The sequence below is a fragment of the Hippoglossus hippoglossus genome, chromosome 7 (genome assembly GCF_009819705.1).
Source record: "Hippoglossus hippoglossus isolate fHipHip1 chromosome 7, fHipHip1.pri, whole genome shotgun sequence".
Classification (NCBI taxonomy): domain Eukaryota; kingdom Metazoa; phylum Chordata; class Actinopteri; order Pleuronectiformes; family Pleuronectidae; genus Hippoglossus; species Hippoglossus hippoglossus.
Genome location: NC_047157.1, coordinates 23,366,727 through 23,389,111, shown reverse-complemented (window position 1 = coordinate 23,389,111; position 22,385 = coordinate 23,366,727). Strand labels below are relative to the sequence as shown.

General features: G+C 43.7%; 2 protein-coding genes across 4 annotated transcripts; one reads left to right on the top strand and one right to left on the bottom strand.

Annotated features, from left to right (window-relative positions):
* Positions 1-989: 989 nt before the first annotated feature.
* On the bottom strand, positions 990-4,772 carry zgc:100920 (uncharacterized protein LOC445241 homolog). Of its 2 annotated transcripts, XM_034591205.1 has the most exons (7): positions 4,509-4,772; positions 3,636-3,773; positions 2,851-2,931; positions 2,244-2,441; positions 1,831-1,891; positions 1,492-1,566; positions 990-1,396 (listed from the first exon to the last, which is right to left on the bottom strand). In XM_034591205.1, exons 1-6 carry the CDS (start codon positions 4,560-4,562, stop codon positions 1,511-1,513), a joined length of 588 nt encoding a protein of 195 aa, XP_034447096.1. In that variant the 5' UTR covers positions 4,563-4,772; the 3' UTR covers positions 990-1,396; positions 1,492-1,510. The 2 variants fall into 2 exon arrangements, with proteins under 2 accessions (XP_034447096.1, XP_034447097.1); XM_034591206.1 differs by lacking the exon at positions 1,492-1,566 and having other exon boundaries at positions 4,509-4,770.
* A 2,003-nt stretch (positions 4,773-6,775) lies between these two features.
* On the top strand, positions 6,776-21,377 carry si:dkey-70p6.1 (uncharacterized protein LOC570575 homolog). Of its 2 annotated transcripts, none has more exons than XM_034590876.1 (7): positions 6,776-7,151; positions 13,177-13,403; positions 13,989-14,046; positions 14,153-14,231; positions 15,325-15,671; positions 17,427-17,564; positions 18,887-21,377. In XM_034590876.1, the coding sequence occupies exons 2-7, from the start codon at positions 13,270-13,272 to the stop codon at positions 19,412-19,414; spliced, it is 1,284 nt and encodes a 427-aa protein (XP_034446767.1). In that variant the 5' UTR covers positions 6,776-7,151; positions 13,177-13,269; the 3' UTR covers positions 19,415-21,377. The 2 variants fall into 2 exon arrangements, with proteins under 2 accessions (XP_034446767.1, XP_034446766.1); XM_034590875.1 differs by having other exon boundaries at positions 15,208-15,671.
* Positions 21,378-22,385: the final 1,008 nt, after the last annotated feature.

Genomic DNA, 22,385 nt, shown 5'->3' with positions numbered 1-22,385 from the left:
CAAAATAGTTACAGATAACTTCACCCCGAGAGACTACGTCATCATACTCCAGACTGCAAGAATTAGGCCATCACCTTACCATGTGAAGGTGCTCAAGCATGATGAGTTCCTGAAAATGAATGGATCTTACTTCATTAGCATCAGACCAGGCAAAAAAGCTGGAGATCCGACTGTGCATCACTTGCGGGCTCTTCAGTTTAGCAGTGAATGCGAGGTCCATTTCAAGCTGTCCTTCTTGGAGGACTCTGCGTGGGAAGCACTGCCACAAAGGGTACAGGTGCCAAATGAGCCGATAGCATGGATAAGAATGTTTCCATGTGCTCTGCCATTCAAGGACAGAAAGTTCCAGGACCTCCAGTCAATGAAACACGTCATGCCCGTTGAGTGTCATCACTTCTTTGACAATTTGCCACATTAATAGGCATCAGTCAAGAACCCAGCAAAGAAGAGCTGGAGGGAGAACTGAGCAGATGCACATGCCTCCTCAGCATTATGTGTAGTTAGTTTGTCAGTTATGCTTTATTGTTGACAGAGTTGAAGGTTTAAAATTGCTTAAGTCACAAAGGCATGTTAAAAAATGTGCCTAAGTCATTTATTCCTCTTATGTTACATAATTGACAGACATTGTTATTAGTATGTCAATAGTCATCTATTGTCATAACCTTTTTGAGTGAAATTATTAAAAAATATCATATATTCAATATTTGGTAAATTTTTGTTGTGTTTTCAGAAAAACCTGAAAAAATTACTTGGGCCATTAGTTTAAGAGGGTGACGATATATAATATATAATAAATAATCATATAATATCTATAAGATGAATATTATAAGGTTGTTGAAATAGGTCACCTTGGACTCTCTCCTTCTTTTACTAATTTTATTGACCAGATAGTGAAACAATTAATTGAGAAAATAACATCCTTAATGAAAATAATATTACAGAGATACATGGAATATGTCCAATAAGATGAGTTACACAAAAACTTGTGGTTTGTCGTAGATGTGGTTTATTTCACTGAATTATATAATCTACATATATCTTACTCTACAGAACTCGTGGTTACTTTTTCTAACTGAAATGACACAGAAATAATTTATACATTTTACATAAGAAACAGCTTCTTATTTTCTTTAAGATAACTGTGTTAAACCCAAGCACCCACACACACACACGCGTGTTCAGATTCACAGCACTTGGCGCTAGAGGAAAACACATCATAAATAGATATATGTATTTTCTACAGTGATATACTGGAAATTCTCCTCTTGATTCTGGAAAGTGTTTTATTCACAAACAGACCGAAGCTGATGCACGATGAGTCTTCAAAGTTGTTTCATCTTCTGACTGGTTCCTTCGCTGCTTTTCCCAACCTCTTTCTTTTGAGGTTATTTATAATCTGAACAAAATTAAAGAAACATTTCAGATGTTGGACAAAATAAAGATGATGCAACTTTCACTGATAGACTGGAGGCAAACAGGAGTGATACCTACCCATCAAGTCTAGTCTTCACTAGAAGAGCAAGTGAGGGGGTTTGGATGGATGATGGAAATCAGCATTGAAATTAACTATAATTATAAAATGGGAAAAGACGAACACAAATAAATAAAATAAAGTACAAAAATATCAACAACAACAAATGTAAAAAAGAAAGTATATATAAAAAACGGAATAGAGGACATGTAGATCTCAGGGGAAACACAAAGTCATGCTTCCTCAATGTGGATTAATATGAATTAAATGATAAAAAATAATATATTTGACAAATTAATGATAACTTTGATTATATGTTGTCTCTTGTGTGTGTGGATCTCATTGATCAGGATACTTACAACTGTCTTCCTCTTCTGAAAAAGTGCTGACGACATAGCAGCCATAAACAAACCCCAAGAGCTGTGGCAATTAATACAAAAGTGCAAAATAGTTAATCACATGAAAGGAGAAGAATGTTCTGCTCACTCATCACCACCAGGTATCAGGGAGATCAAGTGGAGCCATTCTTACATATTCTACTCTGTGTTTTACAATTTACATTTGCTGTTGCTAAGCAACAGTTCATTCCTGTGTGTGCAGATGTATTGTCATTGATATCAAAACACTATTAAATGGTGCATAAATATGCCTTTTGATTTACATTTTAAAAGCATCGTGTAGTAATTCTGTTGACACTTTGACTTGTTTAGTGTTTAACAGCGATATCACACAAAACTGCTGTGATGAATGAGTCACGTAGGCGGATACTCACTGATATGAGCAGCTGGATGATGCAGTGCAGGATTTCTATGTACTGGTACTCCAGCCAGCAGCTCAGCACCGTGGTCAGCTCAGGGTTCTGCTGATTGTCCCACCCGGTGGAGGGAAGGCCCTCGCGCTCGCACCCCGGCCCATTGTCCTTCCACCAGGAGCGATGTGACGACACGCTGAGGGTCAGGATGTCGCTGTCCTGCAGTGATTAAACAGGTTGAAGGGATGTGGACGTTTCAGCTTCAGGTTCTAACAGATGTTTCAGTGTCATTGGACCATGTGTGTGTGTGTGTGTGCACAGGATTTCATCAAATTTGGTGGGAATATTACTTGGGTATCTCAACATAAATAGCTTTTGGAGCAGATTGGTCAAATGTGACGAAAAGTTGGTTCGAAAAACATATTTTAGACAGGTACATGTTACTTACTGTTTTGTAACTTAGAGCAGAAACACACTGTACAGTCTGTTCATTGTGTGTGTGTGTGTGTGTGTGTGTCATTGGTCGTATGGGTGTGAGGCAGAGAAAGAGCTGAACACAGTGTTTAGATGCTGTGTGTAGCTGTGTGAGTCTCTAATTATGTGACGCTGCCGTGACCATTAGACTTACCTTTGAAAGTCCTCCCAGATCCAAGTAGAGGCAGCTCACAAAGACATTCCAGCCGACCCACAACAACGTCCAGAGCAGGTACTGAGCAAACAAACACAAAAACACAACAGTACAGAGGCCATGAATGAAACGAATTCTCCAACACTGTGTGACACGAGGCTCATTTTAATTCTTACAACGACACAGGTCTCCAAGATAAACCTGATGTGTCACAATATGATTACAACCAGTGAAAAGAAAGACAAATATCTATGTTACACAAACTGTGTTTTTTAAACATTGATCTGAATGTTATTGGTCACTACTTCAGGCCTCGATAAATCCTGAAACATACTGTATCTCAGTTTAAGACTGTCATTAAACTATTCAACTGTAATTAAAGTCGTAAAAACTACAGCACAAGCAGCTTCAACTGTTAAACCTGCCTATAAACATTACATTACTACAAACAGTCAAAGACATGAAGAATAACAGATCAGTCACCGGAGTCTTTTGATACTTAAAGTCGATTTTACAAAAATGTTTCTAAACTTGTGAATGCAGGACTTTTGAGTTGTTGTATTGTTATTTCTACTCAAGTAAATTACGTCTTACACCACTGACAGTATCCCTTTGTTTCCAGTCTTTATGCTAAGCAAGATAAGACTTTAGCTCTGGTACAGATGAGAGGGTGGTATCAGTCCTCTCATCAAAAGAATGTCCGTAAAGTAAAGCAAAGTAATAATCCAAAAACAAGTCGTATGAAGTAACAATGCAAAACTCTGTAAATCAGACCGTTTCCTTACCACGATGACGTATCGAGATCTGTACTGGATGGTGCCGAACAGGCCCAGGATGACCACGATGATGTGGAAGAAGTTGATCATGATGGGAGCCCACTGGTAACCGAGGAAGTCAAACACCTGCCTCTCCACAGCTGTAATCTGGAGGGTGAACAGGAGCAGAGACAGAAATGATGAGTTATAAAAGAGCAGTTTGTGTTGTGAGACAGGGTTAGGGTTAGGTTGTACATCAGATGCCAAGGCCACTGAGCCCCGGGGGACGAGGCAATATGAGTGGGGTAATGTCCTCTGAGGAGGGGGAGGGGGGGGGGGCTTCATCAGTCAGTGATGAAGAGGAGGGGGCAGGGTGGGAATCACAGGGTGCAGCCCCTCATTGTAGTGGCTGTGGTGGTTTTTATAAGCACCTGCAGCTCCAACAAGCTTAATTTGAACAGATTTCATTTTTAAAATCATGTTTTCTCTGGGCTGCAGGATCAGTTACTTTCATTGTTGATTCTTCTGAACTGTCAGAATATAGTGAAAAGGTGGGATATAGTTCTCCAGAGCCCAGTATGACATCATCCCACTGCTTTTCTTTTCATCTGAGCAACAGTTCCAAACCCACAAATGTTCAGTTTGATAACAAGCAACAGAGAAAACCTGCACTTTTCTCCAGAATTAAAAAGTTAGAAAGAAAAATGTGAGGACTTAAAAAAACAACAACAACAAAGGAACTTTCTCATGAATAAAGCACAGCTCTCGTCAGGAGTTGGATTCATTAAAATGCAGATTTCACATGTTGTTCGGTTGTTTCCAGCGGTGCAGGGAGGACAGACAGCGACAGGCCAGATGTGTTTGTGTCGAAGCATCATGTGTGAGGGAGAATAAACATCTTACCAGCTGCAGACAGCACAGGAGGACCAGCATGCATCTTGCGGAGCAGCAGCCCATCTTCTCTGGGATGATGATGCTGCTGCTGCTGGGGATGATGTGAAGAAAAAAACACTGGAGTGGCTGGATCCCAAGATGTTCTCAGAGCTTCAGATCCATTCCCAGGCTTGTGGGGGAAACGCACGGTGTATTTCACCTCCGTAGAAAAACACGCAGGGCTGTTCCTGCGTGGAAACTAGAGGGGAGGGGGAGGGTAGGAAGTATGAGGGGTGGTTAGTGCCACACCGCTGAGGAGGGGGGAAACCCTGAAGGACAAAGGCAGCATCAGAAAGTCTGAGATGCTCAGTGAAACTCCAGGAGCTGATCAGGCTACATCTATATTTATATGTTTCTAATGACCGGAGGTGGGAAGTAAAGAAGTTCAAATACGTTGGTACAGATTTTTTAGGGTGTCTATTCTTTACATGAGCATTTATTTATGTGACAAATTTTTACAAATATCTGCAATTTGGACCTCCTCACATTTTCAAAACAGGCTCGTTACTTTTGTTTTAATGCATTTGAGTGGAATTATCCATTTTATATTTTTTATTTTGCATCATCAAGCAGCGCCTTTCCAACATCGGACAGATATGAACCTAAATGGACAATAACGAGAAGAGAAGACGATTCCTTGTTCTGTATCTATCAGTGAATATATCAAGCACAAAAACATGACGTGAAAGACGTATCAAGATAAAACAGACAGGAGAGATAGAATCCGTGGCAAGAACAACATGGAAGAAAGTGAAGAAAGTGCCAACATTACTGATAACGTTGATAATGTTGACGACGAAGAAGAGCAACAGATTTTCCATCTCTGGCCTTATTCAAATGAAGAAAACCTCATTCAATACATCGTACACATTTCCTCCTGGACAGTTTTACATACTCACAAATCTTTTCTTGCTTTAACTATTTTAGTAAATTGTTCGTTGGTTCAGGGTAAATAATATTTGAACTATATTAATGTCATATGAGTCTCAGTTTGCCAGCACAGATTTTTATACTTGGAGTACATTTCAGAGCCTGTACTTGTATACTTTTAGTTGAGTCATTTTTAGTATCAGTACTTCTACTTGAGTAAAGAATGTGTGTACTTTTACCCCTTCTGTCAGTGACCCTGCTTGTATACAGGGTAAAGCGAGTGCAGGTGTACACAGGAAGTATTTGGTTGAGACCCACAACAACTGTTAGCAAAGACAACACGTGTCAGCAACATGTTTTTGACTAAACGTCTGATTCGGTCACTGTTCTTAAGGACGGTCTCAATTCCATCCTTCAGAAGACCATGTGTAGTGATTCCTCTCCTTCTTCGCGTGGCACGGATTGACCCTCATACAGCAACACCGTCGTCTGCCCCCTGATAGGTAGTTGTTCCTCCACAATAATCCACCGTCACCAGTAGGTGGTGCTAGTGGAGGAGGTGCAGGCGTCAGAGGTGAGAGTTACAAGGTTTGAAAAGAAAAGAATAAGATATTACTGGCCTACTTAAATATGAGCCTACTATATACTACTACTACTACACACACACACACACACACACACACACACACACACACACACACACACACACACACACACACACACACACATAAAGAAACATTGTGTGTATATGTACATACTACATGTGGCATTCATATACTACACTATATCATATAATATAATTAATATTAAATATCAATTAAAGTCACTAATCAAATAAGATATGATAAAATAAAATACAATAAAACTAAATAAAATATATAGGCTAATCTAAATTAATATCAAGTCACAAATAACCAAAGAAATATATATAACTGTTAGATTTAATTAAAATAAAATATATAGGAAAATATAAATTAATATCAAGTAACAAATAACACAATAATACAAATTAAAAAAAATACCTGTTAAAATAAAATAATAAAATAAAATAAAAACAACTTTGATAAAATAAAATAAAATAAAATTCTTCAAGTCAATACCAATACATCCCAAGCTGGTTTCAAATATCAACTATGAAAGTGAGGACTTATTTTCTGTGGACGTCCTGTCTCCATGTCTCACTGGGATCTGGACCCTCTGACTCTAAATGAGTCTCATCCGCCTCAGGAATGAACCACAGGCGGAATAACGCGCCTGTAGCTGGGGCTGATGAATCCTGCTCCTCGTTAGGGCGATGGAGCCGCACTTCCCTTCCCTTCCGAGAGATGGCGCTAGAATCAAAAGACGGACTGATAATTGGGGGGTCTCCAGCTCTGCCCGTGTCACATGGAAGCACAGTAGCTGAGCCGAGGGGACGCGAGCGGAGATGGAGGGGGCTTGAGGGACTGTGGAGGAGTTGGATCTGACACCGGAGCCTCGGCGGCGGCTGCAGACGCAACAAGGTCTCCCCTGGAGGAGGAGGCGGCGGAGGAGAAGCGGACAGGTTTTCTTTTTTAAAAAAACGCGGGGGTCAGGAGGATGCCACATGCAATATGCTGCATTCCTGCCCGGTGAAGCCCGAGAAGAAAGACACGTTATCGCCCGTGATTGATGATGCAGCCGGGGAGCGGAGCCTGGTGCGGGTGGCAGTGAAGGAAGCGAGCCGGGCGGACGATGCTGCGCCTCCACAAATCTCTGAGCTGAGTGAGTACACGGAGGCTGCGGCGCATTTGTGCCCGACCGACAGGGGCTGGAGGGAGGGAGGGATGGAGAGGAGAGGAGAGGAGAGGGGGGGTGGGGGTCATTCATATGTGCCTATACATCCAGATAAGCCGCACACGCACTAAACATCCTTTATTCTTGCAGGATGCTGCTCCACGCATGTTTCCTTTGTGCGCGCCCCTGCCTCGTCCCTTTCCTCCCCTCTCCTCATTTCATTTCCATGCATCTAACACACAGACACGTGCGCCCACCTCAGCCCCACTGCATCAGCCCCTGTTCTTTTCTTTTTTTTTAAAATTCCCATCATATATGTGATTTATATGAAAGGGATTCATCAGAGAACCTGGCTGTGATTTGATGAGGGGAAGGCGCACGGAGCCTCCACTCAGGCGTTTCTCCTGCGTAATACCTTCACATAAAGATAATTAACGTTAGACCTTCCGTTAACATTTGCAGCCCCCCCCCCCCCCCCCCCTCCTCCCCATCTCTCCTCCCCCTCCTGCCTCCCCCATTTTCCTCACTCATAAATAGGGGAGGGTGGTGGTGGTGGTGGGGGGGGATACTGGCTTTGTCGTGTAAGTTGCCAGCTGACCTCGGGGACACAACATCCTTTACCATCCTCCCTTTGATCTGGAAATGAAATCGGAAACGCTTTGATGATTTTAACAGGAGAAGAAGGAGAGTCGCCACAGGCTTGTAAGGAAACAAGCCCGTGATTAAAACGCACCGCATCAGCCCGAGCAGGGTTTTTTCATTCTCGGTGGCCGCCTGTAGCCTCCACCTGCACGGGCACAGGCAACACCCCCTACCGCGACCCCTAAAAAGATCCACAACTCACACCCTGCATCTCATCTGATTCGTGGTTTGTAACCTGTTGTCAGCAGCATCACTGCAGCTCGAGGTGTCAGAGCCCAGAGGCGCGGCAGTGTGTGTGTGTGTGTGTGTGTGTGTGTGTGTGTGTGTGCGTGTGTGTGTGTGTGTGTGTGTGCGTGTGTGCGTGTGTGTGTGTGTGCGTGTGTGCGTGTGTGTGTGTGTGTGATTGATGCCTGCTGAGTGGGTGCCATCATCAGCCACATATCCACAACCTCCCCAGAGCCCTCCATGAATAATGATTTCTTTATTTAACACATGCACCTCCCCCCCCCCCCCCCAAACAAAAAGCATGATGCTGATTTTTATTTTATTTTATCCAAGCTCCATCACTTTAGCTAAAAAACGGAATCACGTGACGAATAGACAATTGTAACGATGGTTTAATTTGCTCTGTGGATAAATAATGTCAGCCGCTGTTTGTGTGTGAGGCAGCAGAGAAAGACAAGAGGCTCTTCCACGCACAGGCTCCAGCTTTCTTCCTCACAGGGGCATGGTTAATCGTTGTTGCAAGCAAACATTTGACCTAATTCACATTCTCACACAATAGCAGCCCCCCCCCCCTCTACCACCACCACCACCCATCTCCCTCTCCCTCTCTCTCTCTCTCTCCCTCTCTCTCCCTCACACACACACACACATGGCTGTTATTTGTGTCACACAGAGGGTGAGGTTTTTGCTCCACATGAACTCCCAGGTGGTTTATCCAAACCTGAGCAGATTGGCAGAGAGGCCGCTGCTGGCTGGCTGGGCTTGTTTCCGAGCAGCTCCAGTTTTATTAATAATGAACACACGTGTGAATGCAGATGTTCCGAGAAAATTAAAGGCCTATTTCACTGGTATTTGTTTTTGTTTAATGATGTATTTTGTTTTGTCGTATAAAATGTTGATGGCTAAATGTGTCACTCAGCATTTTCCTTAAAAAAAACATTTAATTGTCGACACTAGATCCAAGTCAACAGGTGATCAGCTGATCTGTCATTCATCCAGTTGTTTTCCCGATTGATCGATCAATCAATTATCAATAAAACAAAACTCCATGATGATTTCTTCAAATTTCTTGTTTTGTATTGTGTGATGATTTAGTTCAAAATCCATAGAGAATAATTATTCCATTTAGTATAAAATTTGAAATTCAAGAGGCTGGAAACATACAATCCAATCAACTAATCAGTTAATCAGTTAATCAATTAATCATTACTATAGACTCCCACACACTGTGACACAAACTATCTATCCAATCACCTGTTTCTTACATTTCTGCAACAGTTGTATGATGATTTGCTACTTGTCTTTGTCTCATGTGGCCATAAATCCAACATTTATAATAATTTGGTTAATTGGTTGAACAAAACAAGTAATTTGATGTTTGGTGCTTTAGGAAACTGACGGACATTTTGAACTGGTCTCTGGTTCTTCAGGATGATAAATTGATTGATCAAGAAAATAATCAGCACATCACTGAGAGGCTTAAGTCCAAAGCAGCAGCTACAGGGTCAACTCCAGTTTGCAGCCGCTTGTCTTCCCTTGTCTTTCCACTTTTCACATTAAAGATGCTCCATTAATAAATGCAAAACTTCAAAAATAATATCTTTTAAAAGACTAATTGATACTGAAAATAATCAGAAATTGCAGCTATGGTCTTCCATGTGAATCTATACAAGAAAATCATACAAAGACTGAATAGAAAACCTTCTTTTCATGTCGCAAAATGATCAAAGCTCAATGGTACTTACTAGTATCTGGAGCTTTCAGTCACACCTCACAGTCTGTATGTGCTGATATCTTTGCACAGATACAGTTCACAAAGATCATATGAACTCATGTGTGATATTAAAAATTTCCAATGACCTGTATCTGAGTCAGGTAACAAATCAAATAGCTGATCGATTCTTCAGCACTCATGTGTGTGAGCGGCCTCCTGCTCTGTGACACACTGTCGGGGGCAACACCTGGTAAAACTGGTATTCGATGAGGTGCTGAGTTGGTAACGAGCACAGCGAGCACCACAGGCAGAGTGGTGGTGGTGCTGCTGGTGCTGCTGGTGGTTGGGGGACCTTTTGTGGAGAGCAGCCGGTGAAGGGGCCATTTCTTGCTCTTGCTCTGAGCACCACGTCCAATTGGTTGGCTCAGATGAGGCAGCTCGAGGGCCAGAGATTACACTGCAGTGCTGAGGCGTCACTCTGGCTGAACACCGCAGGCGGAGGCAGGGGGATCGAGGCAGAGAAGAATGGGTGGGGAGGTAAGGACTCGCAGGGAAGGAAGCCTCTTCTCATCATCTGCTTTCAGCGTCTTCAAACACCTGCCACTGGACTCCCACGCACGTCTTCTTCCTCCCCTCCTCTCTCCTTTCTTTTCCTCCACACTTAGACCTTTCCCCTCTCTTCTCTCTCATTACCCCTCTCCGTCTCCGCACGCCGCGGCTCCGTCGTCAAATCAGCACAGATATAATTACACCGTTGCAACTGTGAATGAAATGATGGTTGCATCATATAGGTGCATGAGGTACTTTAAATCCTGCTGGTGTAGCTGCCGGCTGAGGTGAAGCCCTGGTGAATGGATGAGAGGCATTAAAAGCAAGTTGCTGTAAATCACGTAGGACATGTTGTCTGTCTGCTCTCAGAACACACTAACTGGTTTTGACAGAGTTGATGTACAAACATGCTCACTGCTGTAATCACTTTATTAACCACTCTCTTTAAAGACAGCAATTATATTGGATATCCACAATTAGAATATGACTATTGATGAATCTGGTTATTTTTTAACTAGAACGACACTTAGCTGAGTGCATATCTCCACCGAAGCCCAATAATCTGAAATATGCCTTTAATTTTCATTTACATTTTATGTGCCTTGCCTTTAGAAATTGACGGAAATGTTGAAAAATGCTCTCACAATGATCTGCACCCAGATTCAATGGCTTCTTCTGATGCTCCGAACCTTCCCAGCTTGGTACAAATTTGGCTCAGTTCTTTGTTTTGTAATCCATGCTGCTTCAAACTAACAGGCGGGGGTGAAATTGTGACCTCGGCAGATGTAATAAGTGGTTCATTAGAATTAGGAAACAAAGCAGTTGCTCTCTGGTCACGACTCCCTGACGTCCACGCACAGTTTTCAATTTCCTGCAAAGTTTCTTGCAGACAGCAGTTAAAAAAAGTCTCTTTTAGAACATTTAAAATAAATAAACTGGTGCTTTATCAGCTAATCTGTAGTTTACGACTGTGCAGACGGAGCTTGGTGAGATTTTAAGAGTAGATTAGAAAGAGATTTTAGTCAATTGGGGGCGCGAGCACTTGATTGTGGTGTTTTTACAACTTGATATTGACTCACGTTCAGACTCCAGAGATGATTTTATGCTATGATCAATATGGCTGCGACGCACACTGGTGACCAGGTCCAGGGTGTCCCCCACCTCTCGCACAGGGTCAGCTCAGACCGGCTCCAGCCCCCAATGGACACTTTCAGACCGGGTGGAATAGACAATAATAATTACTCAGAGTTGTGAAGTCATTGTTCGAACTTCGGTGTGTTTTCGTGTGCTCTGAAGTGTGCAAAGTCAAAGGATCAGGGGCGAGAGGCATATAAATTATTTAAAATCACACAAAACATCTGTATATGGACATTCAGTCTGCAAGCGACAAAAAGTGTAACAGTTGAAAAGTTCACAAAAAGCTTCTATTTAGAGCTGAAACATATAATTGTGTAATATGTGATTATGTCAGCAACTTCTCAACTATTTTCACAAACTGTCCGAGTTGAGAAAGTGTTAGAAATTCATTTTTCTGATTATTTCCGACGCCACATGAACTCACAATAACTGTCAAAATCAAGCAACGGGTGAAGTCAGGATCCAGAGCAACGCGCTTGTGTCCAGATGTTAAGTGTAATTTTATTTTGCAGTCCTGGGATTTTACATTAAAGCGTCCGAACTCAGTGAAGATGAAGAGGGATGAGTGAAGAAGAGCTCGTGTCTTTATTAAGCCTCACTAACATCACAATGCTCAAATCTAAATTTAGGCTGCTTCAGACATGTTGGCTTCAGACACACTGCTCACCAGACTACAGACAAATTGTTGAAGTAATTCAGACGTGAAGATTAAGTTCTGTCTGAATGGAGAACATCTGGAATGCACGCGTCGTTTAAAGTGTCAGATTTGATCACGAGCGAGGATGAGGCCGATACACAAAAACTACAGAAAACATCCAGATTTAAATGTTTTGTCTTGGAAGGAAAATCAGTGGCTGTAAATGTAATAGATTCACTACACGAGAGACATTTGGACAAACACACACACAGACAGACGCTCTGCTTCCTGCAGTCTGACACTCTTGTTGTTCAGATGGACGAGCGACACACACAAACACATGGAGGCACATTGTGACAGTGGACAGATGGCACGGTTTGTCAGAGATTAGAGCCGGCTTGTTTTTTGTCTTTTGTTATATCTGTGTATTATTTTTTTTGTATTGTTTATTTGAAACACATTATTACAGTGCCAAGTGTGAAAGTGTCTGGCAGCCAGCAAGTAGTGGAGAGGAAGATGTGTCTGTGTGTTTCCACAAACTCGTCTCCTTCAGAGTTTCGGGTTTACTCTGCCTGCTGGCACGTTCCGCTCTGCTGTGACTCACTGTACCTCCTCAATATGTGCATAAGAAACATGGAAAACTTGCATTTACCCATTTATCAAATATCTATATCATAGCTTTCAGAAACAGATCAGCAGATTCTCAGGAAAACATTCAGATATTTATATTTTTCTGGGTTATTTCAGCTAGAATTTGTTCAATGAGGATTTTTTCTTTCAGCCCATGTTTATGCTGTGAAGACGTAGAAAATCTTTGTTAGTGAGCAGGTAGCTGTTGTGTGCCCTGTAAGTGTGCCACACAAAGCTCAGTAATCCCTCAAACAAGGTAAAGCAGAGGCACATGCCTGAGGCGTAATGTCTGTTCACTCCACTGCCTCAGAGCTGGATGGGAATTCTCACGTCTCTCTTTCAAACTGGCTGCTTTTCCTCCTGCCGCTTGCGCCGTGAATGTTTTACTTCTGGTTCCACAGCTGTGTTAACCCACTTAATGTTTTGTAAAGGTCAGATCATTTTGTAATTAAGCACCGCTCTGTGCCTTCTTGCTGCAGATCCCAGTGAGACCGTGGCACTTCCCTGCGTGCATGAGTGTAAGGGTGTGAGAGTGTGTGTGTGTGAGAGCAAGTGAGCGTCAGCGCTCCCACATGGCCTCCATGCAGGACGGGCTGAACTTCACGGCTCCTCCCTACGGCAAGGTCCTGCTGCTGGGTGCTATCGCTGCTGCCTCAGCCTTTGTTGTTACCATCCTCATCGTGGTGCTCTGCGTGGGCTGCCAGAGGTGAGAGCAGTCACTGGGCATGACACACACACACACACACACACACACACACACACACACACACACACACACACACACACACACACACACACACACACACACACACACACACACACACACACACACACACACACACAGGACTCATAGAGAGTACTAAGAGTATTTATGCAAACACCACTGGTGAAAGAAGTACGTAGAACTATTAGTTAAGTACAATACTCTACAAGTAAAGGTCCTCCATTCAAAATATTACTAGTAAAGTAAAAGAACAAATAATTCACAAAAAAATGTATCTTAATTAAAAGTACCCGTTCTGCAGTAAAATGTTATTATTGACAATAATAATTCAAATTGACAAAAGGCCCTTATTTCAAAATGGTACTTGAGTAAATGTACTTAGTTACTCTCCCCCACTGGCACATATGCAGATGTACTCTTAATGTCCGTCTCACATGCGCACACTGATAAAATGACTCAGCCACACACAGACAGTGAGTCAGACGCAAACTCTGCACAAACAAACACACAAGTGCATCAGTGTCGTAAGTGTCCATCTGTGTGACAGAGCGCTTGTGTTTACCACAGGAAGGGGAAGACACACAATGTCCCCGGCGAAGGTGGAAAACACCGTCTCATGGACATGGTGGGTATCAGACAACGCACTCAATTCACCAGGGAACAATATCAGTCACCTCCTCTGTCTTAATTATTGTTTAAATGGCTTTGTGTCTGTGTGTGTGCGTCACCAGGGTATACTCAGACAGTCCAAGCTGCGCTCCATCAGTAAATCTGACACAGAGATGAACAAGATGAACTGCAATGGCAAAAGTGAGTGAATCTTTCACATACAAATCCTGACCTGTGTTCTCAGTGAACCGAGCTCGAGCTGAAAACCTCCCGACATCACGTTCACTGCAGCTAAACATCGTCGTCGAACGAGACATTAGAGGAATCTTCTGCGTGAAGAACATTTAGTCTTTGTGCTCATTTGGAAACATGTTAAATAGGAAACAGCGGAGATACAAGGTTTCCACCAAATTGTGTGAAATGGCAAAAATGAGTTTTTCTCTGCAGCTCCGAATAGCGTTATAATTAAAAGCAATAAATGGAACCATTAACCACCAATACATTTAACTGTGGCTTGTTCTGATTTAGAAAAACACCATTACCAACCCCTGATAAGTGCCACTGTGCACACTTCCTCCTCACTAACATCGTACCATCCGATCCTAAATTCACACTAAATCCTCGGGAGTTGAGTTCAAGGGCGTTATAGAGGAGAAGTTGACCCTGAAACAGGATTCACGTTACATTTACACCTCAGCCGTCTTCCATTGGACTGTTCGGTCGGGATTTCTGAGCACATATCGCTCAAAGAGAAAAATCACAGAGCCAAGACAAATCCTGGAGCTCCATCAATGACAGTCAACAGGGAACTGCGTTTGTGGGCACGGGGACAGAAGCCTGCGAGGGTTTGGAGGAATAGAAGCATATGTCCTGCTTCAGACTTGTCCTGCTTCCATTGCAGAGGAACCAAGCCAAGTTGGATGAAGCGTCTCTTCAGCCGTCTCCGTCAGCTCCCTGTTACTGTCAGCTCCAGGTTTTCTCTGACCAGTGACAGATTTCCAGACTGTCCAGTCCGAGAGGAGTTAACGTGAATCCTGCTTTACGAAGGTCATGGTTAGGACTTTAACGGCAGCCTGTCTGTGGCTTGCAGAGGCGGCTAAAAAGAGCCGCCCAGCCAGCATGGACTTCCTGCGGCTGCTGCCCGGCCGCTGGTCTAACTCTGACCTTCGTTCTCAAGGCAGGCAGCTTCCCCAGATCCCTTCTGGGACTGGAGAAGACGGAGAGCACACTTACTCAGAGGTGGGCCGTCGCTCTTCCGCCACACGTACTGACGATGCCCTCTACGCCATGGTAGGCAGGGCCGGACAGACGGACACTCCGGCCCCTCCGGCCGTTCCCGCCAACACCCCTGCGCCCCCAGACCCGGACGGCGACGTGGAAGGAGGGCTGCCTGAACCCGAGACCCAGGTCATGACGCCGCCTCACCCTCCAGAGGCGGCCGAGTACGCCTGCGTCAGGAAGCTGAGGAAGGCAGACAAGGCGCCCCAAAAGAGGGACAGTGGGACAGATATGGCTGAGCCGCCGGTGCCGCCTCCGCGACACGCCCCACCGTCACATCCCGCCCCTCCTCCGCCACACCCTCACAGCACAAAGTTGCCCCGCAGAAACGTGGAGGCCTTCAGCGTCCCATCATTCCCAAAGGTTGGTCAAGTTCAATGTTTCCCATTCAGAGTAATTTGTTTGTTTTAACTGATGGTGTCTCATATTCATTATGTTGTATCTTAATTTGGTTTATTTTGTTTTATCTGTTAAGCAGGTTTTGCGTAAACCTGCTAACAAACAAACGAAGAATTAATGGAATGAAAGTAGCAGGATAGAGTTAGCCTGGCTTATCTGTAGCTAAGGAAATCCTCAGGCTACCATGGATCCACCCGGATGTCCCCAAAACATGTTATTAACGTGTAATTAACATGTAATTAACATGTTACCAATTATCTGATTCCCACAGAATTAAAACCCCTGTTGTGGAAATGAGGTCCGGTGTTCACACATAATGTTGGTGACCTTGACTCATAAAATAAAAAAGCTTCCAGCTTCACATTTCCTTTGCAATAAGCTCTGACAGCAACACCTCAGTGGTCACTTATATTAGTTGAAGGGATTGAGGAATGATGGCTGCAGGGGGAGAGGAAGTTAAACGCTCAGTTCCAAGTGGTTCTCCCGAGGTCTGAGATGAAATCACAGGAAGCAGAAGGAGACTGAGTTCATGGCTGTGTCTCAATTCGGCGACTGCATCCTTTTGGAGGAATCTCAAAGGCTGAACCCGAAAGGAGAGGGTCTGATCTATGGAGGCTTTTTGTGATCGGTGTCACAAGTTCGTCGCTTAACAACAGAGCTGAGGTTGGATGAGACAGTTGTAATGTCCTGGGATGGATCCACCCGTTGGAGCCTTCGTTTCTCTGGGATGAAAGGACGTATTTGAAGGATTCTTGGAATGTGGACGGTCTAGTTCTTGTGACGTAATCGTAATCTTAAATTGTCGCCTCTGAAGGATGCAGCACCTGAATTGAGACACTTGTGAAGAGTGACAGTATGATTGACCCATCAGGTGTGAATGGTTCTGTTCTGGTTGTTGCTGGTTCCTCAGGTTTCTCAGGACATGAGTAAAAAGTCTCGACAGTGTAACATGAATACACAGAGTTTGTAGTTGTGGTACACGGAGCAGGATTCTGAGTGTTTCTGTCACATTTCCTGTTGATGCTGCAGACGATCTGGTGTATCCATGCCAATGTTTTCCTTGCACCCGCTACATCATGCGCGGTGTTGTGATGTGTGCGCGTCTGCAGAAATTCCTTGGAAGCCCAGGCAGCGAGCGTTGTTTATTTGTCGACGAGCCGTTGGTGATAGCGCGGTGTTTCTCCTCTCGGCACTGTCACCTCCTCCGCATGTTCGCAGCAGCAGGGGCGGAGGCAGGCTGCCTGAGTTTGCTGTGGTTGCAAGGCTCCGTGCTCCCCTCCAGGTGACAGTGGGAGACTATTTGCTGCCCCGTGTGAGGTCAGCGGGGTCGCGCCGGCTGCTGTGACCCGACTTCAGCAACACGCGCAGTTCACAGGCTTACATGTGTACCACCGTCTGCTCGCAGGGCTGCTCGCCACTGACTTTCTTGTGGATGACGCAACATGTTGAAATTGAGTCATCCAGAATACAAGCACATGCTGGTAGCTCCACCTTCCAGGGAAACTGTATTGAATACTGTATGAAGTCCATGCAGTACACGTCTGACACCAGCTCCGTGCTACAGCGCCTCTGCATGTAAAGCAGATCATTTGTTTCCTATCAGCCCCGTTAGGTGTATTTTGAAAAATGCAGCTTTTATTTGCTCATTTGTCAGCCTGGTGTCACGCATGAACACGTGACCGGCGCTGCCCCAGATGTAATTTGTTCTTCTGTTGACAGGAAGTGATGTTTATGGGAAACGGCGAGCAGTACATCTGGAAGCCTCCCGAGGAAGAGGAGTTGCTCCTGCTGCAGAATAAAGCCCTGGGCCCGTTGGGGGCTCAGACGCTGGAGAATTTACAACCGTCTGCTGCCGCGGTGAGCGAGGACGCTTCAGTCTGTGCATCAACCTGTCTGTTGTTTTATTACATTATTTTCTTGAAGCTCCATGTTCCCGATGTCACCAGTTAAATTTATAATTAAATCGTTTTTTTAATGTTGGATAAAACACCAGTTTTGAAGTCCCAGAGTTAAGCCACAGCTTAAGTGACAATACTGTAAATAAAAATGGACGACATGACCCCCGCAGTATAGGTCATAAAACCCACCTCCTCCATGTTATATGATGGGACATCAATAAAAAGTAAAACTACACGTAAAAATAGTTTTTTTTGCCTCAAAGATGGTATTTTACATTTTAAGCAGTTATCACATTGCTGTTTGTTCAAGAGTAAATTTTTTTGGTAAGTTTAGTTACGCTCTAAAAACACAGTGAAAAGATTGACAGCTGAGTCTGACTCACGATTGGTCGAGTGTGTGCGTTGGTGAAACGTCGCTAACGAGGCTCCAACCCCCGATCACCACGGCACAAACTCTGGCTCCAAATTGTCTAGATGGTAGTGATCATATTCAGATTTTGGCTGAAGCAGAAGCGTCATCCATTTTTATTTACAGAGCAATGTTACTCCTCTTATATGTTCTTTTTATGCGACTAGAACCAAACTGAAGTTTTATCATTTGTTTCTATTATTGTTTGTTTCTAAAATGTTATAGTCAAACAAAACATGGCGTTCATACCATTTATGTATTGAGAGGAACAAACTGGGGCGATATTAAATATTTCAGTGTTTATATGTTGCCTGAATAAGATCAAATGTAAATTTCTGGATTTCTGGTTCTTCATCTATACACATTTCATTGGAAATTATCTTGAAGTTGTTTTTCATCTTTAAAAACATTTTATCTTTACTGGAAATTAAATCAATAGTTGTGGATTCAAACAATGCTTCGATGCACAGATTTGTACATGTGAAATCGTTGGATCATTGGGAGTGAAGAGGTTAAAGGAATAATTCAGTGTTTTGGGAAAATATACTTAGATATTGGATGAGAAGATTCACACCACTCTCCTGTCTGTCAATTGAAATATGAAGCCAGCGGATGATTAGCTTAGCTTAGCAGAGAAAGGGCAAAAAGCAAGCCTGGCTCTGTACAAAGCTCACAAAATCTAACTACTACACTTTGCTCTTTATGTTAAACTAAACATCTGCAGCTCCATGATGGAGAGATATATGATGGAAAGTCAGGTCTCTCATCAAACTCTCAGCAAGACAGTTAATAGTGTTTTCCCTGAAATGTTGAACTATTCATTCAAAGTCCTTTTCACAGTCCATAATCTCCGTAATGTTGTCTGACTGCAGGTGGCTGAGATGTACTCCAAGGTTTGCAAAACAGGAAAGAAGAAGAGAGCCGTGCCGGGGTCTCCTCCAGCCAATCCCGGCTTCCGGACCTTAGGTCGTGGTGATCGGGATGGGGGGTTTAGTGTCGTGGTCAAACCCCAGACCTGGGCCCCTCTGGAGGGCAAAGCCATCGGAGGGCCCCTCGACGACCACTGCTATGAGTCCATCGGGACCGAGGAGTACGACCCGTCCTATGAGCACATGGAAGGTGGAGGTGGCTGGAAGCGAGAGCGACCCCCCAACACGTGCGCCACCCTGCGGCCGAGGAGGAAGAAAGCCCAGCAGCCCTTGCAGCAGCAGCAGCCCCCTCCACCGCCGCCCACGCAGCAGACCCCCAAGTTACAGCACCTGCCTGCCAAAGCCCTGCTGCTGCCGGGGGAGAACCTGTACGAGAGCATCGGCGACCTGAAGCAGGGCTCCGCCACCTCCAGCACCACCACCATTTTCACCTTCAACGACGGCATGGAGATGTATGTAACGGGGCTCTGAGGCGGCAGCTGCACTGTGACCCCCACCCCCCCCCTATCCTTCCAACACAAGGAGCTGAGCGAACACCACGCGGAGTGACGGCTGAGCCCCTGTCATGCTCCCCCACACATACTGTTTACATTCAAGTCATAACTTCAGGCCTTTCACAGGCTCCAGAGGCCTCGGGGCAGTAATGTCGACCTGTTATGACCTGGGCTGAATACAAAGTCCAGTCTATAAACCTTATAAGGAATCCAAAGGTAGTGAATAATAAATGAGCACAAGACCATCGCAGAGCAATCTGTTGGTAACAGTAGCACTTGTATTTCACTGAGACATATGTGCAAAGCACAATAAAGTAAAAAGCCTAAATTCTTCCTCAATTCTCGCGGGTAAAAATAATCACTTATCTGGTCCGAGCAGGACTTTTATTTTGGGAAATGGCACAGCGTTGAGTGAAATCGTTTGGTAGCACTTCCTGCACAGGGATTCCCTGTAGTTGGTCAAGATGTGGTTCAGGATGGAATTTAAACGATATAATGGAATGAATTACTAATCAAAAAAATACTTGAAAGCTCAGGGACCAAGAGAAACAATTATAAGAGTATTATAAGAAAAAAAAATTGCACACATTTTGCATTTCTCCTAAAGGCTTCAACTAATTTAGACCATTTTCATGTTTTAAAAGAAACAACCAGATACTTCCCTCATGTTTTGTTTCCTCCAACGTGGACTGAACACTTTCTCCACTGCCGTCTGTAAATGAAGTGTTTTACTTTGTCGATCCTGTTTCTGCACTTTGCCTGCTACAAGTTGCATGCTGAAAAATGTTTTAAAAAAACCCTAACAAAAAATCAAAGCACTGTCATGTGGTACCTCTATATGAATGTTTTTTATTTTCTATTGTCGTTGGTTGTTCATTTTCTTTAGCGTGTTGCTTTATTTCTCTGTAGAGCACAAAGCCAGTTAGATGAAGGAAGTCTTTGGCTCGGCGGGACTCTGTGCAGCAGAGAGGAGGGTTGACTTTCTCTCCTCCTGCGAACGCAACACACACACAGACACACACACACACACACACACACACAAACAGTACAGATGAAACAAGACTAAAGCGCACTGCTGGAGTCCTAAACATGGAGACAGTCCACTCAACACCCACCAACCCTCCCCTCCGCTCAGTCCTCATACCTGTGGACCGTCCATCTTCATCGTCCCCTCGCCCTGTGCTCATATGAATCTGCTCTGGGTTTCACCATAGTGCAGCTCGGAAAAAGCTACAGTAGAACTGATGTGTATTAGCAAAAGCGTCTCGTCATCACTCCATCGACGGACCCTCTCTCTCCTCTCTGTTATCAGTGTTGAAAAAAAAAATTAAAAGAATATTGCAGATATTGACAAAAGTGTGAAGCCAAAAGGTTTTCGCTGCGAGGCAAAGCTTCACCGTGAGGATGAGACACACACACGGAAAAAAAAATGTACATCCCAAAAATCCTGGAGGGTATAAACGACGAGTTCATTTGACCAAATATCCCCCAGAAAACAATGTGATTATACTGTATGTTGATGCAACGTGTATGTACATTACAAAAGAGAAAGAATAATAAATATATCATCAGTGTCAAGAAATCTATCTTTTTCTATTACGTTTTACTTGTGTTTTGGAATGACTTATCTTGTGACACAAACTGCAAAACAGCTGCAAATGTAAAAATTTCAGTGTATTTCTGTTTGTTGTTTTTTGAAGCCACGAAGCTCCGGAGTGTTTCTGTTTTGGTTTTTTATTTTTTTGTTTTTGGAAAACCCAGCTAAGTTAAATGTGGCAGCTAATGTTGTGTGTTTGCTATTCAGACTACAGGGTCTTGTACTCCAACAGCGTGTAATTAAGTGCTAAGTGCAAAAGATTGTAATGTTTTATATCAAGATTACTATTCATGAAATGTCAGTCAAGTTTATACTTTTGTAATAAAGTGGCACTTTAAAAAAACAAACGCTCGCTTTATCTCATAGTTATTAAAAACGGAGAGGAGGCAGAATTCCGCAGAGTTCACTTTGCCGTCGACTACAGAAAGACTTTCTTTCTAATTTAAACCTTTTCTTCTGATCTGAAAAGCTGCCTCTCGATATTCGTTCAGTCCTATGAAAGGAAAGAAAAACCTCTATACTTCTATTCTTAGGATTAAATGAGAAAAGATCTTTAAAGTGTGTCATTTTAATATATATTTTCATGTGTTATGTAAGATCTGAGGCTGTTTCTTTTGTGTGCAACCTTACAACCTTTGTGTGTGTGTGTGTGTGTGGCCTTCCCATGTTTTTCTTTTCCATCTGTATGAATGTCTGTGTGCACGTGCTCATGTGTAGTGGGGGTCTGCGTCTGAGTAAGGGGGGTGGGGGGGAGGAAGGAGAAAAAAAAAATAGGTCACCCCTTAAAACAAAAAGCTTGCAGTCAACATCGCAACCGTCTGCTGAATTTTCATTGGCGGGCCTGTCTCCATGGTAACAGGTTAACCTTGAGGCAGCAGCAGTCACATGGGCGAGCGAGTCTTCTGCTGTCTTGGAGAATACAGTGTGCGTCGTATGACATCCGTGATCACAGTGTCACCCGCTCGGCGAGGAGCGGTCACACGCACACACACACACACACACACACACACAGAATAAAACACACATGTAGGAGCAGAAGATGCTGCAGGTGTGAGGACGAGGAAACATTCACAGCTACAATGGTTGAGAGGGTTGATGACATGGATGTTATTGTCAGAGTCAGTAAAAGAATCACAGGAGCAATTTTACAGACGAGATAATACTGAGCATAAGGTCACAAACTGGCCAGGGAATAATATCATTACCAGCCTCCGTCTTCTAACAGGCATCATGAGGCCTGTGTGTGTCTGTGTGTGTGTGTGTGTGTGTGTGTGTGTGTGTGTGTGTGTGTGTGTGTGTGTGTGTGTGTGTGTGGAGTCAACAGTGAGAACACAAGAGGGAGCAGAAACTC